A 14677-nucleotide genomic window follows, 5' to 3' on the forward strand; every position below is an offset into this window, starting at 1 on the left:
TTTCCACCAGTTGGTGGCCTATAGAATATACCCAGTAGTCACGGTTACCTCTGTTGTTTCTTAACTTTACTCAAATAGATTCTGTCTTTGACCCCTCTGGGACAACCTCCCTCTCCAGTACTGTAATATTCATCTTAATCAACACTGCCACTCCACCTCCTTTCTTTCTTTCTTTCCTTATCTGAACACCTGTATTCAGGAATACTTAGTACCAAGTCCTGCCCTTTTTTTGAATCAGGTCTCCATTAATGTCGTAACATCGTATTCCCACATAGTTATCTGCGCCTGGACCTCATTAACCATATTTACCACACTTGTGCATTCACATACATACACAGTAAATCTAATCTAGACCTTATTGCATTCTCTCTTACTCTGGCCCCATCTAATATATTATTATTCCTTACTATAGTGCTATCTGCCTCTCCCAATTCTTTGTGCACATTGTTTTTTCCTTCCAATATTACCTCCTGGTTCCCACCACCCCGCCAAGTTATTTTAAACACTCCTCAGTAGTGCTAGCAAACCATTCCACAAGGACATTTAATTTCAGCTCTGTTCAGGTGCAACTTGTCCGACCTGTACAGGTTCCATCCCCCACAGTATCAATCCCAATGTTCCAGGAATCTAAAGCCCTCCCTCCTGCACCATCTCTGCAGCCACTCTTTCATCTTCTCTATCCTGCTATTTCTAAACTCAATAGAGTGTGGCACTGGAAATGTCCTTGTGGAGCGGTTTGCTAGCATTATTGGGGAGTGTTTAAAATAACTTGGCAGGGTGGTGGAAACCAGGATGTAATATTAGAAGAGAAAAACAAAGTGCAGAAAGTTTATGACCTTTGATCGCTTGCTAGTTTCTTTCCTAGCTCCCTAAAATATGTCTACAGACTGTCTTCCCTCCTTCCAACTATATCATTGGTACCAATATGGACCATGGTCTCTGGCTGTTCACTCTCCCCACTCAAGAGTGTTCTGCAGCTGCTCAGTGACCCTGACACCAGGGAGGCAACATTTGACATGGTGCCACAGACTTCACACTGGCTGCAGTTCCCAGAGAAACCCATCACTGTCACCAGTATTCAAAACTGAATATCAGTTGGAGAACTGAATATCAGCTGGAGGGACTGCTGCACTACCTGCCTGGTCTTCCTTGACAGTTTGATGGTCACCCATTCCCTCTCCTTCTGAATGCTCTTAAGCTGTAGGGTTAACACATTCAAAAACATGCTATCTATGAATCTCTCAGCCTCACGAAAGTACTTGGATGAGGCCGACTGCTGCTCATTACGCACATTTTCTTTTCCTTCCAATGTCAACTCCTGGTTATCTAAATTATCTAAACACCTCAGATTTTAATTTACTGAAAAATTCAGAATCCTTTTGTGTTTTTATTCCCTACTATTTAGTTATAACATAGTCTCCTAGATCTGAATGGTTATTTGAACACTGATAAATTATCCAATTGGTCTTAGTTTATAATACCAATTAATTGATTTAGACTTCATTGTTAATTAATTTAAATTAAAAGATTAACAGTATACTCACCTCACGTGACTCTGCCCTGTGAAATCACTGTGATTTTGTTTTTCCTTTTCGTTCAGTTCAGACTCAAACAATAAGACCACCTGCTCCCAGCTCTTCTTTTATGCGGCACTGCTCGGCTCCCACTCTTAAGCCGTTCTGCTCCACTCACAGCCTCTCCTTTTACACTGCATAGATATAAAACAGAAGATGAAAAGAAAAGCAAAAGAAATTATATCTTGTTTTTTTGAATCACCATGACGAATATCACAAAATTTCAAGACTTAAATAAAGCATTGTTTAATTTTTTTGAGGGAGTAAGCTGATCTTTTTGGAACCTATGTTTGGATGACTAGAAAAAATGGAATTAGTAATGTGACACTGTTTTTATGCCAATATTTGCCTTGAATATTCCAAACGTTTAAAATTTAAAATTGGTACGCTCACTGCAGTGTCCTTTACAATCATGCATGTGCAAGATTCAACATAATTCACTCTTCATTTTCTTCTGTCTTACGTGACAATAGACCAGTTCTGCACAGTTTATTTTGAATAAATATCTGGGTTATATAATTTATAGAGAATAATCCACTGACTGGAGTCTGTCATAATTCCCTTAAATATCTGGTTATAAATTTTCAAATTGAGCAAAAATTAATGATGCCATATAAAAATAAATTTCCCACAATTTCATCACAACCTTTTCACAATCCACAGTGACCTTTGTACTGGTAAGCAAAGACTTTAAAATTTGAAAATATATATATATATATCAGTTTTAGGCAAAACACACTCCAGTAGACTATACTTACCATTTTGTGATGTGTTCTTTTTTCATTTTCTCATCTTATTTGTTTGGGCCAGGTCACAATTATACAGATCTAAAAGGTGTGCAAAGCTAGTTTAAAAGTCAGAACTAGTTAAGCTCGTCTAGTATAATTTGTCAGCTCTTCCCTGACTGGCATATTCTGTGAGAAGTACTTGTTGGTTTGCATAGTTCTTATGAATATCTAAGAGTATCTAAAAGGTGCTCCCATAGCCCTTATGTGTTTTATGGATTAAAAATACATGTTGGTGCACACTACTCTGCAGGTATCTTTCAGAATTCCTTTATGCTTGGCTGATATCAACACTGAGCCGTGCTGATTCCTCTCAAATGGCAGAGGAGCGGATTGTGGAGGAACAACAGAAAGGACGCAGCAGCAAAAAGACAAAAAAGAAAAAGAAAGGTAGAGATTTGTGCTGTCTAAAATAAACTCTGGCCTGGGTTTGGCAATGGTAAGACGGCAAGATTGTCAGTATTCACTCTTATTACTCCAGTGAAACTGACAGCAACCTCTGAAGTCTACACATGCGCAGAAATCCAGAGGTTGCTGTCACTGATTCTATGCCTCTCAGAGGATGTGCTGTTGAGGTGCCCCTGGCTGTAATCAATGGAAACCAATGCAATTAATATGAAATCCAATCTTATACTATTATTCTCACTTTAAAAACCATTGTAAAAGTTATACCTTGTTGAATGATGTGAAACAGAGTTTTTAATAATCTAATAACTTCATAATGAATGCTAAACACCTTCACTGACCCCCGAAAAGCTAATTTTATATTTGTGAAATGTCAACTTCCTCCATAATAAAAAAAAATCCACCTTCTTAAAAAGTATATATATATTTTCTAAAACGTTTATCTTAACTTCTATCTTAGTCTAATCACTATCATTTATAACACTACCTGAAAATTTATATTAAAAATGAAGTGCTTTTACTTTCTTCATTTGTTCTGAATACTTAGGGGAGGTGACGGCGTAGTGGGAATGTCACTGGACTAGTAATCCAGAGGCCCAAACTAATGCTCTAGGTTCAAATCCTACTGCGACAGCTGGTGGAATTTAAATTCAATTAATAAATCTGGAGAATTAGAAACTAATCTCAGGAATGACCATGAAACCATTGTCGATTGTCGTAGAAACCCATCTGGTTCACTAATCTTCTTTAGAGAAGGAAATCTGCCATCTTTACCTTGTCTGGCATACATGTGACTTCAGACCCGCAGCAATGTGGTTGACTCTTAAATGCTCTCTGAAATGGCCTAACAAGCCACTAAGTTGAATCAAACCACTACGAAGTCCAAAAAGAATGAAACCGGATGGCCAACCATGCATCGACAACGGCACACCCAGCCCTGTCAAGGCTGCAGAGTCCTCCTTAGTAATATCTTGAGCCAAAATTGGGAGGGCTGTCTCATAGACTAGTCAAGCAACAGCCTGACATTGGATGGGATTTTTCATTCACGCGGCACCTGCCCAAAGTCAACGGACCTTTTGCTGATCCATCAAATTTTCCATCCCGCCCATGTCGATTCCCACAGCAAGCAGGACCAGAAAATCCCACCCATTGTTTATAACCTATAATTTTGTGGGTATAACTATTCCAGACCCCATCATCACCATCCCTGGATGTGTCCTGTCCCACCGACAGGACAGACCCACCAGAAGTGGTGGCACAGTGGTATACAGTTGGGAGGGATTTGCCCTGGGAGTCCTCAACATCGATGCTGGACCCCATGAAGCTTCATGGCTTCAGGTCAAATATGGGCAAGGAAACCTTCTGCTGGTGATCAACTACCATCCTCCTTCAGCTGATAAATCAATACTACTCCATGTTGAACACTACTTGGAAGAAGCACTGTGGGTGGCAGAGGCACAGAATATACTCTGAGTGGGGCACTTGAATGTTCATCACCAAAAGTGGCTCAGTAGCACCAATAATGGCTGAGCTGGCCTTGTCCTAAAGGACATAGCTCCTAGACTGGGTCAGTGGCAGGTGGTGAGGGAATCAACAGGAAAAAACTTACTTGACCTGTCACAGGTGCATCTGTCCATGATGGCATTGGTAGGAGTGACCACTGCACAGTCCTTGTAGAGACAAAGTTCCATCTTCACATTGTCTTTCATCGTGTTGTGTGGCACTACCACCATGCTAATTGGGATAGATTTCGGACAGATCTAGCAACTCAAAACTAGGCATCCATGAGGGTCCATGGGCCATCGGCAGCAGCAGAATTGCATACAACCACAACCTGTAACCTCAATGGCCTAACATATCCCCACTCTACCATTAACATCAAGCTGGGAGATCAACCCTGGTTCAATGAAGAGTGCAGGAGGACATGCCAGGAGCAGCACCAGGTATAGCTTAAAAAAAAAAGGTGTCAACCTGTGAAGCTATAAAAAAGGACTACTTGCGTACCAAACAGCGGAAACAGCATGCAATAGACAGAGCTAAGCAATTCCAAAGCCAACAAATTAGATCTAAGCCTCAGTCGTGAGTGGTGGAGGACAATTAAACAATTAAGAGAAGGAGGAGGCTCCACAAATATCCCCCTTCTCAGTGATGGGAGAGTCCAGCACATCAGTGCAAAAGATAAGGCTGAAGCATTTGCCACTCACCATCCTTGATTTGGAACTATATCGCTGCTCCTTCACTGTCACTGGGTCAAAATCCTGGAACTCCCTCCCTAACAGCACTGTGGGTGTACCTATACTACATAGACTGCAGCGATTCAAGAAGACAGCTCACCACCACCTTCTCGAGGGCAATTAAGGATGGGCAATAAATGCTGGCCTAGCAAGCGAAGCCCACATCCCTAGAATGAATTTAAAAAAACAATCTTCAGCTAGAAGTACCAAGTGGATGATCCATCTTGGCCTCCTCCTGAGGTCCCCAACATCAGAAATTCCAATCTTCAGCCAATTTGATTTACTCCAGTGAAGGCACTGGATACTGCAAAGGCTATGGGCGCTGACAATATTCCGGCAATAGTACTGAAAACTTGTGCTCCAGAACTAGCCGGGCCCCTTGCCAGGCTGTTCCAGTACTGCTACAACACTGGCATCTACCTGGTAGTGGGAAAATTGCCCAGGTATGTCCTGTCAATAAAAAAACAGGATAAATCCAACCCAGTAACACCCCATCAGTCTACTCTCGATCGTCAGCAAAGTGATGGAAAGTATCATCTAAAGTGCTATCAAGCAACACTTACTCAGCAATAACCTATTCACTGATGCTCAATTTGGGTTCCACCAGGGCCACTCTGCTCCTGACTTCCTTACAGCCTTGGTCCAAACATGGATGAAAGAGCTGATTTCAAGAGAGGTGACAGTGACTGCCTAGGACATCAAAGACCAAGTGTGCCCTAGCAAAACTGACGCCAATGGGAATCGGGGGAAAGCTGTCCACTGGTTGGAGTCATACCTAGCATAAAGGAAGATGCTTGTGGTTGTTGGAGGTCAATCATCTCAGTCCTGGGACATCAGTTCCTCGGGGTAATGTTCTAATTCAAGCCATTTTCCGTTGTTTCATCAATGACCTTCCCTCCATCGTACAGTCAGAAGTGGGGATGTTGCTGATGATTGCACAATGTTCGGCACCATTCGTGACTCCTCAGATACTATGTGCAACAGGACCTGGACAACATTCAGGCTTGGGCTGATAAGTGGTAAGTAACATATGCACCACACAAGTGCCAGGCAATGACCATATCCAATAAGAGAGAATCTAGCCATCTCCCTTGTTTTCAATGGCATTATCATTGCAGAATCCCCCACGTCCTGGGGATTACCATTGACCAGACACTGAACTGGACCAGCCATATAAATAGTGTGGCTACAAGAGTAGGTCAGAGGCTGAGAATTCAGTGGAGAGTAACTTACCTCCTGACTCCCCAAAGTCTTTCCACCATCTATAAGCACAAGTCAGGAGTGTGATGGCATGCTCTCCACTTGCCTGTGTGAGTGAAGCTCCAACAACACTCAAGAAGCATGACACCATCCCAGACAAAGCAACTGCCTGATTGGCACTCCATCCACCACCTTCAACATTCACTGCCTCCACCACTGACGCACATTTGCAGCAGTGTGTACTATCTACAAGATACACTGCAGCAACTCACCAAGGCTCCTTCGACGGTACCTTCCAAACTCACAACTTCTACCACCTAAAAGGACCAGAGCAGCAAATGCATGGGAATGCCACCACCTGAAAATTTCCCTCCAAGTCACACAGCATCCTGACTTGGAACAATATTGCCGTTCCTTCTTTGTTGTTGGGTCAAAATCCTGGAACTCCTTGATTGCACTGTGGGGGTTCCTGCAATACATGGACTGCAATGGTTCAGGAAAGCTTCACACCACCTCCTTCTCAAGGATAATTAGGGATAGGCAATAAATGCTGGCCAAGCTTGCGATGTCCACACCCTTGAACAAATAAAAGAAAAGGAAGCAGCCTTGCTTCTCCACTGAACGCAAAATCCAGTCCTCTGCGATTATGCCTCATAATTGGGAATGGAACATCAATGGTTTGATGCCGTGGTAGGCTGCTCCTTAACAGTAGTATCCTTTGTCCATTTGGGAGCTACCTTTCTAATAGCACTGTGGATGTACCTGCACCAGATGGACTGCAGCAGTTCAACAAGGCAGTTCACCACCATCTTCTCAAAGGAAATTAGGGTGGGCAACAGATGCTGGCCTTGCCAGCAATGCTCACATCCCATGAAAGAATTTAAAAGTAAAAGCAGAAACCAATGCCAATTCATGATATTTTTGAAGGTATTTGCAGAAAACTTGTTAAAGTGGACTCTGAAACCTAAGCAATTATTTCAGTTTTAAGTCTTTTTTTTAAGTGTTGCAGAATTGAATTATTTTTCTAACTTGAAAAAAACCTCTCTTTGTCTTACAGTTCGACCTCTGAGCAAAGAGATCACCTTGAGCCAGGCTTATCATAATATGTGTGCTGGAATGTATAAGGTGAGGATGTTTTTACTTTTAAAAATGGTGTTAACTTGCAGGAGTACCTCTCTTCCTATGAGAAAGCAAAGAAGCTGTGAGCTTTACAATGCTGCAGAGCAAGCATTCACTGTCACTGTACTTCACTGTTACTGGGTCAAAATCCTGGAACTCCTTCCTTAACAGCACTGTGGGTGTACCGACATCACATGGACTACAGCGGTTCAAGAAAGCAGCTCACCACCACCTCAAGGGCAATTAGGGATGGGCAATAAATGTTGGCCTAGCCAGCGATGCCCACACCCCTTGAATGAATAAAAAAAGGAAGAATCTTGTAAGCAGATATTGGAAAGGAGAAGGCAGATAACCTTGCAACCACAAAGAGATGAAAATATTCCCCCGCCGCACTCCTCCCCCCCAGCATCTGCAAAAAAAATTATTTCATGGGACAATCAAAGATGCAGTTGTGATTCCAAGGCCTCTACCATTGAGTTTCTTGGGCTGGATCAGGGATCGGCAACTTTTTTACCTGAAGAGAAACTTTATTCAAAAGTTTGCCTAAAACAAAAATTATTGGGAACCGCTAGACTGAAAAAAAAATTAAAGAATGGAGTAAAGGCATAAGCATACCTTAAGAGGAATAAATTGTTGATCGAGATTCTAAGGAACGTTATGCACTTATTTGATGCGGTAAAAAAACGTTTACTTTAATTTCTCTCTGACGCTTGTATAAAGACTGCAGCTACTGCTGAATTTCATGTAATTTCAAACTCATATATAGGTTGGGCAAGAATCCAGTTTCTGCATCCCAGGAATAGGTGAGAACCATTACATTTGTTTCAAAGTTGAATCTTGATGCAACCCAAATCTTAAATTTCCCTTCAACTTTATCAGTTTGTTTCCTGGAGAATCATAACAGCACGTTTCCTTTAGAATTGTGGCCTGAGAAAGGCACTTTAATGGAGATATATATACCAGATCTTGGATTAATTAATGAAATCATGACATTAACCTATAGAAAGTCATCCTTTAGCTGCTGGGTAGATAGAATTGCACATACAGGCAATAAGGAATGAGTCCGCGAAAATACTGCTCATTTTTCTGTTTCAAAGCACAATTGTAACATAGCCCAGTAGGAGCAGAAACATTGATCACTAAATGTTATTGCACTATTACAAATTGATTATGTAAATGCCATTAAACAGGAACCACACAAAAAGACATTATAGAGCCACATTCACCTCCAGAGCCACAGGCTGTTGACCCCTGGGCTGGACATGTGTCTGTGCTGTTTTCACATTCCAAATGTTTACCTCTTCTGTGAAGAAGTAGCTGACTCCTGCTTGGCCCTATCTGACTGATAATTGCTGACATATTATCAGTTTGTGGAGCCTGAGTTTCACCACTATGTGGCAGGGAAGATTGCTGTTCCAAAATGATGCAACACAACACTTCAAAGAATAAAATTAATCAGCATTATGTTACTTACCTAATTAATTAAATTTCAGAGCATGTTTTGTTCTGTTCCCTAACTAAATAAGTTTGTTGCAGCACCAAGACAGTGCTACATTTGAACATTGGGGTGTAATTAACTAAGACAAATTTAGAATGGAGAACTGTGTTCTGTTTTTAACAGTATGTTACCCTCCATTTAGCATGTATACTCCCAACATACAGATGGGAGCATTTGGTAGCTAATTCTGAGGTATCAATGTCCAGTGATATCTCAAAAGGGAACATGCCAAGCGAAGGTCTGAGTTTCAATTATAGTTACAGGTTGTTTTTCCAGTTATGGCTTTGTATCCAACATTAAGTTTAATGTTAGGCTTTTATATTCATTAAATCTGCTGATGTACAGTATCCATAATATATCCAGTCTTGTCTACAGTGCACAGTTCCTGTAAAACTAACACTCCTGTCCATCATTTTTTCTGTCACTCTTTGTTGATTGGCTAATAGTAAGACAGCAGCAAATCACAACTGAAGAGTTAAGGAACATGAGTCGAAAGCAAAAAAAAAAAGCTAGAAAAGGAACAGTGTAAAACTAAAGACTTATATAAAAATAACCAATCTTGAATGAACTATCAGAAACATGTGCAAATCAAACAAAGGAGAAGGTGAACTTGCCAAATCACTTGTTCTTAATTGCCGTTTTTTCTTGGTAGTTATCATTTATAATAAAGTTTTAAATTTTATATATAAATAGTGGGGGGGAGGGTTCAGTTGCATGGAAATATAAAAAATCAAAGTTTAAGGAGAGGCTAAGAGTGCAGGTTAGTGACGAGGCTGATTGTTACCAAAAAGTGAAAGGAAGGGACAGAGTGTGTGAACACCATATTGCACCAAAGAATCATATAAGAGTAGGGAAAATTGACAACAGGGCAAACTTAAAGGCTTTGTATTTGAATGTGCATAGCATACGGAATAAAACTAATGAGTTAACAGCACAAATAGAGATAAATAGGTATGATTTGGTGGCGATTACTGAGACGTGGTTACAGGGAGAATAGGTTTGGGAGTTGAATATCCAAGGGTACTCAGTGTTTCGGAAGGATAGGCAGGAAGGAAAAGCAGGTGGTGTAGCTCTGTTAGTAAAGGAAGAGATCAATGCTATAGTGAGGAATGATATAAGCACTAGAGAGCAAGATGTAGAGTCAGTCTAGGTAGAAATAAGAAATAGCAAGGGAAAGAATTCCCTGGTGGGAGTAATCTATAGGTCCCCAAACAGCAGTAGGGCACAGTATAAACCAGGAAATACTGGGAGCATGTAAGAAAGGCACAGCAATGATCGTGGGTGATTTTAATATGCATATAGACTGGACTAATCAAATTGGCAAGGGTACCCTCAAGGGAGAGTTCATAGAGCGTATTAGAGATTGTTTCTTGGAGCAATATGTTGTGGAACCAACCAGGGAACAGGTTATTCTGGCTTTGGTTTTGTGTAATGAGATGGGATTAATTAATGATCTCATAGTAAAGGATCCTCTAGGGAAAAGTGATCATAGCATGCTAGAATTTCAAGTTCAGTTTGAGAGCGAGAAACTTGAGTCCCACACTAGAGTTCTGGAGTTAAACAAAGGTAACTACATAGGCATGAGGGCAGATTTGGCCCTAGTGAACCGTGCAGGAAGACTACAAGGTAGGACAGTTGATGAACAGTGGCAGACATTTAAGAAAATATTTAATTCCTCCCAAGTAAAATACATTCCAAAGAGGAAGAAAGATGCTAAGAGGGAGATAAAGCATCCATGGCTAAGCAAGGAAGTTAAAAATAACATAAAGGCAAAAACTAAGGCATACCAAATTGCAAAGGTCAGTGGCAGGCTGGAAGATTAGGAAACTTTTAAAGATCAACAAAGGGTTGCTAAAAAATAATAAAAAGAGCAAAGGTAAATTATGAAAGAAAACTAGCGCAAAATGTAAAAACTGAGCAAAAGCTTCTACAAGTATATAAAAGGAAAGAGAGTAGCTAAAGTGAATGTTGGTCCCTTGAAAGATGAGACTGGGGAGTTAATAGTGGGGAAAGCAGAAATGGCAGAGACTCTTAATCAATATTTTGCCTCAGTTTTCACAGTGGAGGACACTAGTACCACCCAATAGTAACAGGTAGTGCAGGGGGTATAGAGAAGGAGGAACTTAGAACAATCACCATCACTAGAGAAAAAGTACTGAGCAAGCTATTGGGATTAAAGGGTGACAAGTCCCCAGGACCTGATGGCCTACATCCCAGGGTCTTAAAGGAAGTGGCAGCGGAGATAGTGGATGCATTGGCTATAATATTCCAAAATTCCATGGATTCTGGAAAGGTTCCAGTGGATTGGAAAAATGGAAATATAATGTCCTTATTCAAAAATGGGGGAGGCAGAAAGTAGGAAACTATAGACGAGTTAGTTTAACATCTGTCATTGGGAAATTGTTGGAATCCATTATTAAAGAAGTAGTAATGGGGCATTTGGAAAGTCAAAATGCAATCCATCAGAGTCAGCATGGTCTTATGAAGAGTAAATCGTGTTTGACTAATTTGCTAGAGTTCTTTGAAGATGTGACAAGCAAAGTGGATAATGGGGATCCTGTAGATGTAGTATATCTGGACTTCCAGAAGGCCTTTGATAAGATGCCACACAAAAGATTAATACACAAGATAAGATCACACGGAGTTAGGGGTAATATATTAGCTTGGATAGAGGATTGGCTAACCAACAGAAAGCAGAGAGCCGGGATAAATGGGTCTTTTTCTGGATGGCAAGTTGTAACTAGTGGGGTGCCACAGGGTTCAGTCCTTGGGCTCCAACTATTTACAATCTATATTAATGACTTGGATTCAGGGATAGAAGGTACTATAGCTAAATTTGCAGATGACACCAAAATAGGTGGGAAAGTAAGTTGCAAGAAGAAATAAGAAATTTACAAATGGATATGGACAGGTTAGGTGAATGGGCCAAAATTTGGCAGATGGAGTTTAAGGTGGATTAGTGTGAGGTTATCCATTTTGGTCGGAAGAATAAACAGGCGACTTATTATTTAAATGGAGAGAAACTTCAGAATGCTTCGGTGCAGCAGGATCTGGGTGTCCTCGTTCATGAATCGCTGAAAGCTAGTATGCAGTTACAGCAGGTAATAAGGAAGGCAAATGGAATTTTGGCATTTATTGCTAAAGGAATAGAGTATAAAAATAAGTAAGTGTTGTTGCAAATGTACAAGGCATTGGTGAGACTGCACCTGAAGTACTGTGCACAGTTTTGGACCCCTTACTTGAGGAAGGATGTAGTTGCATTGGAGGCGGTTCAGAGGAGGTCCACTAGATTGATTCCAGAGATGCGGGGCTTGTCTTATGAGGAGAGATTGAGCAGTTTATGCCTATACTCGCTAGAGTTTAGAAGGATGAGAGGAGATCTAATTGAGGTATATAAGATGCTAAAGGGGATAGACAAAGTAGACGTGGAGCGGATGTTACCCCTCGTGGGGCACTCTAGAATGAGAAGCCATAGTTTTAGGCTAAGGGGTGGTAGATTTAAATCAGAGATGAGGAGGAATTACTTTTCTCAAAGGGTCGTGAATCTGTGGAACTCACTACCTCAGAGTGCAGTGGATGCTGGGACGCTGAATAAATTTAAGGAGGAGGTAGACAGATTTTTAATTAGTAATGGGTTGAAAGGTTATGGGGAGAGGGCAGGAAATTGAAGTTGAGGCCGAAATTAGATTAGCCGTGATCGTATTGAATGGCAGGGCAGGCTCGAGGGGCTGAATTTCCTACTCCTGCTCCTAATTTTTATGTTCTACGTTCATATATGAAAATAAATTGTTCATAATAACATGAAAATATTTATTAACAGAATTGCCTTTGAGTCTTTAGGAACATAAGAAATAGGAGCAGGAGTTGGCCATTTGGCCCCTCGAGCCTGCTGCACCATTCAATTAGATCACGGCTGATCTTCTACCTCAACACCATTTTTCTGCACTACCCCCATATCTCTTGATATTTTTAATATCTTGAAATCTAGCGATCTCTGTCTTGACATATACTCAATGTACTCAATGATCGAGCCTCCACAGCCCTCTGGGGTAGAGAATTCCAAAGACGCACCACCCTGTTAGTGAAGAAATTCCTCCTCACTTCAGTCCTAAATGGCCTACCTCCTGCTTTGAGACTATGTCCCCTGGTTCTGGAACCCCCAGCCAAGGGAAGCATCTTTTCTGCATCTACCCTGTCTAGTCTATTAAGAATTTTGTATGCTTCAGTGAGATCACTTCTCATTTTCAAACTCTGGAGAATAAAGCCCAGTCTTCTCAATCTCTCCTCAGGACAATCCTGCCATCCCAGTGATCAGTCTTTGAATCTTTGTTGCACTCCCTCTGTGGCAGGTATATCCTTCCTTAGGTAAAGAGACCAAAACTTTACACAATACTCCAGTTATGGTCTCAGCAAGGCTCTATACGTTGCAGCAAGACTTCTTTACTCTTGTATTCAAATCCTCTTGCAATAAAGGCCAATATACCATTTGCCTTCCTAATTGCTTGCTGCACTAGCCTTCAGTGACTCGTGCGGAAGGACACCCAGATCCTTTTGGACATCAATACTTCCCAATCTCTCACCATTTAAGAAGTACTCTGCATTTGCTTGCTAAAATTATACAAGGCACTAGTTAGACCATACCTAGAATACTGAAGAGGTGGTGTTACACTCTCGGAACGACCACATGACTCAGGCTTCCTTTTAACCGGTTTTATTCAAGCATATGCAAGGGAGCCGCAATCATTCCTAAGAATGAAGACCCAGCTCCCTGATTGATTACATTTCACTACTTTTGTACTTTTTCTTATCATAACACATTTGAGTACATTTGAATACATCCAATTGGTAACCGACAAACCAGTTCCATATTATCTCTATCCTATTGAGTACATAAACATGTGATTTTGCTAAACAATTATTCTAAAGGATGTATACATAATTATACTATCCAATCAGAATTAAAACATGTACACAAGGACCTTGGTTTTTACAACTCAAGTCTATTCATGTTTCATCAAAGCCCCCTCTTTGTCCATTGTTCATCTTCCCATATCTAAACTAAAACCATATGCCCCTTCCCTATCTGAGAGACTTAATCTAATTTATGTCATACTTTTGTCTCCAGTCTGACTCTCAAGGCTGTGCAATGTTCATTTGGTAATCTTCAACTCTTAATATATTTAGCAGCCTGGAGATTTTAGGGGTCTTTCAGTAAATTCTACTGTATTCTCTTTTAGCATTTTTAATTTCCCCCTAACAATACTGCAAACAATTTTGGTTCCGTTATCTAAGGAAAGATATAGTGGCATTGGAGGCAGTCCAGAGAAGGTTCACTAGGTTGATCCCGGGGATGGAGGGATTTTCTTATGAGGTAAGGTTGAGTCTGTTGGGCCTGTACCCATTGGAGTTTAGAAGAATGAGAGGCAACCTTATTGAAACATATAGATTCTTAAGGGGCTTGACAGGGTAGATGCTGAGAGGTTGTTTCACCTTGTGGGAGAGTCCAGGACCAGAGGGCATAATCTCAGGGTAAGTGGGTGCCCATTTAAAACAGAGATGAGGAGGAATTTCTTCTCTTAGAAGGTAGTGAATCTGTGGAATTCTTTACTGCAGAGAGTTGTGGAGGCTGGGCCGTTAAGTATATTCAAGGCTGAGATAGACAGATTTTTGATCTGTAAGGGAATCGAGGGCTATGGGGAAAGGGCAGGAAAGTGGAGTTGAGGATTATCAGATCAGCCATGATCTCATCGAATGGCGGAGCAGACTCGATGAGCCGAATGGCCTACTTCTAATCCTACGTCTTATGATCTTATTTCTGTTTTTCCTACCAAAGTGAGTAACTTCACGTTATTCTCCATCTGC

The 14677-nt window shown here is 41.0% G+C and overlaps 1 protein-coding gene across 1 annotated transcript in view; it reads left to right on the plus strand.

Annotated features, from left to right (window-relative positions):
* naa35 (N-alpha-acetyltransferase 35, NatC auxiliary subunit) overlaps positions 1-14677 on the plus strand; it is an 89826-nt gene that overhangs the window by 62080 nt on the left and 13069 nt on the right. Inside the window, exons 18-19 of the mRNA XM_078568089.1 lie at positions 2613-2749; positions 7256-7323. Coding sequence (XP_078424215.1) covers positions 2613-2749; positions 7256-7323 — 205 coding nt within the window. The remainder of the gene's footprint in view (positions 1-2612; positions 2750-7255; positions 7324-14677) is intronic.

This window comes from Cetorhinus maximus, chromosome 2, assembly GCF_964194155.1.
Source record: "Cetorhinus maximus chromosome 2, sCetMax3.hap1.1, whole genome shotgun sequence".
NCBI lineage: Eukaryota > Metazoa > Chordata > Chondrichthyes > Lamniformes > Cetorhinidae > Cetorhinus > Cetorhinus maximus.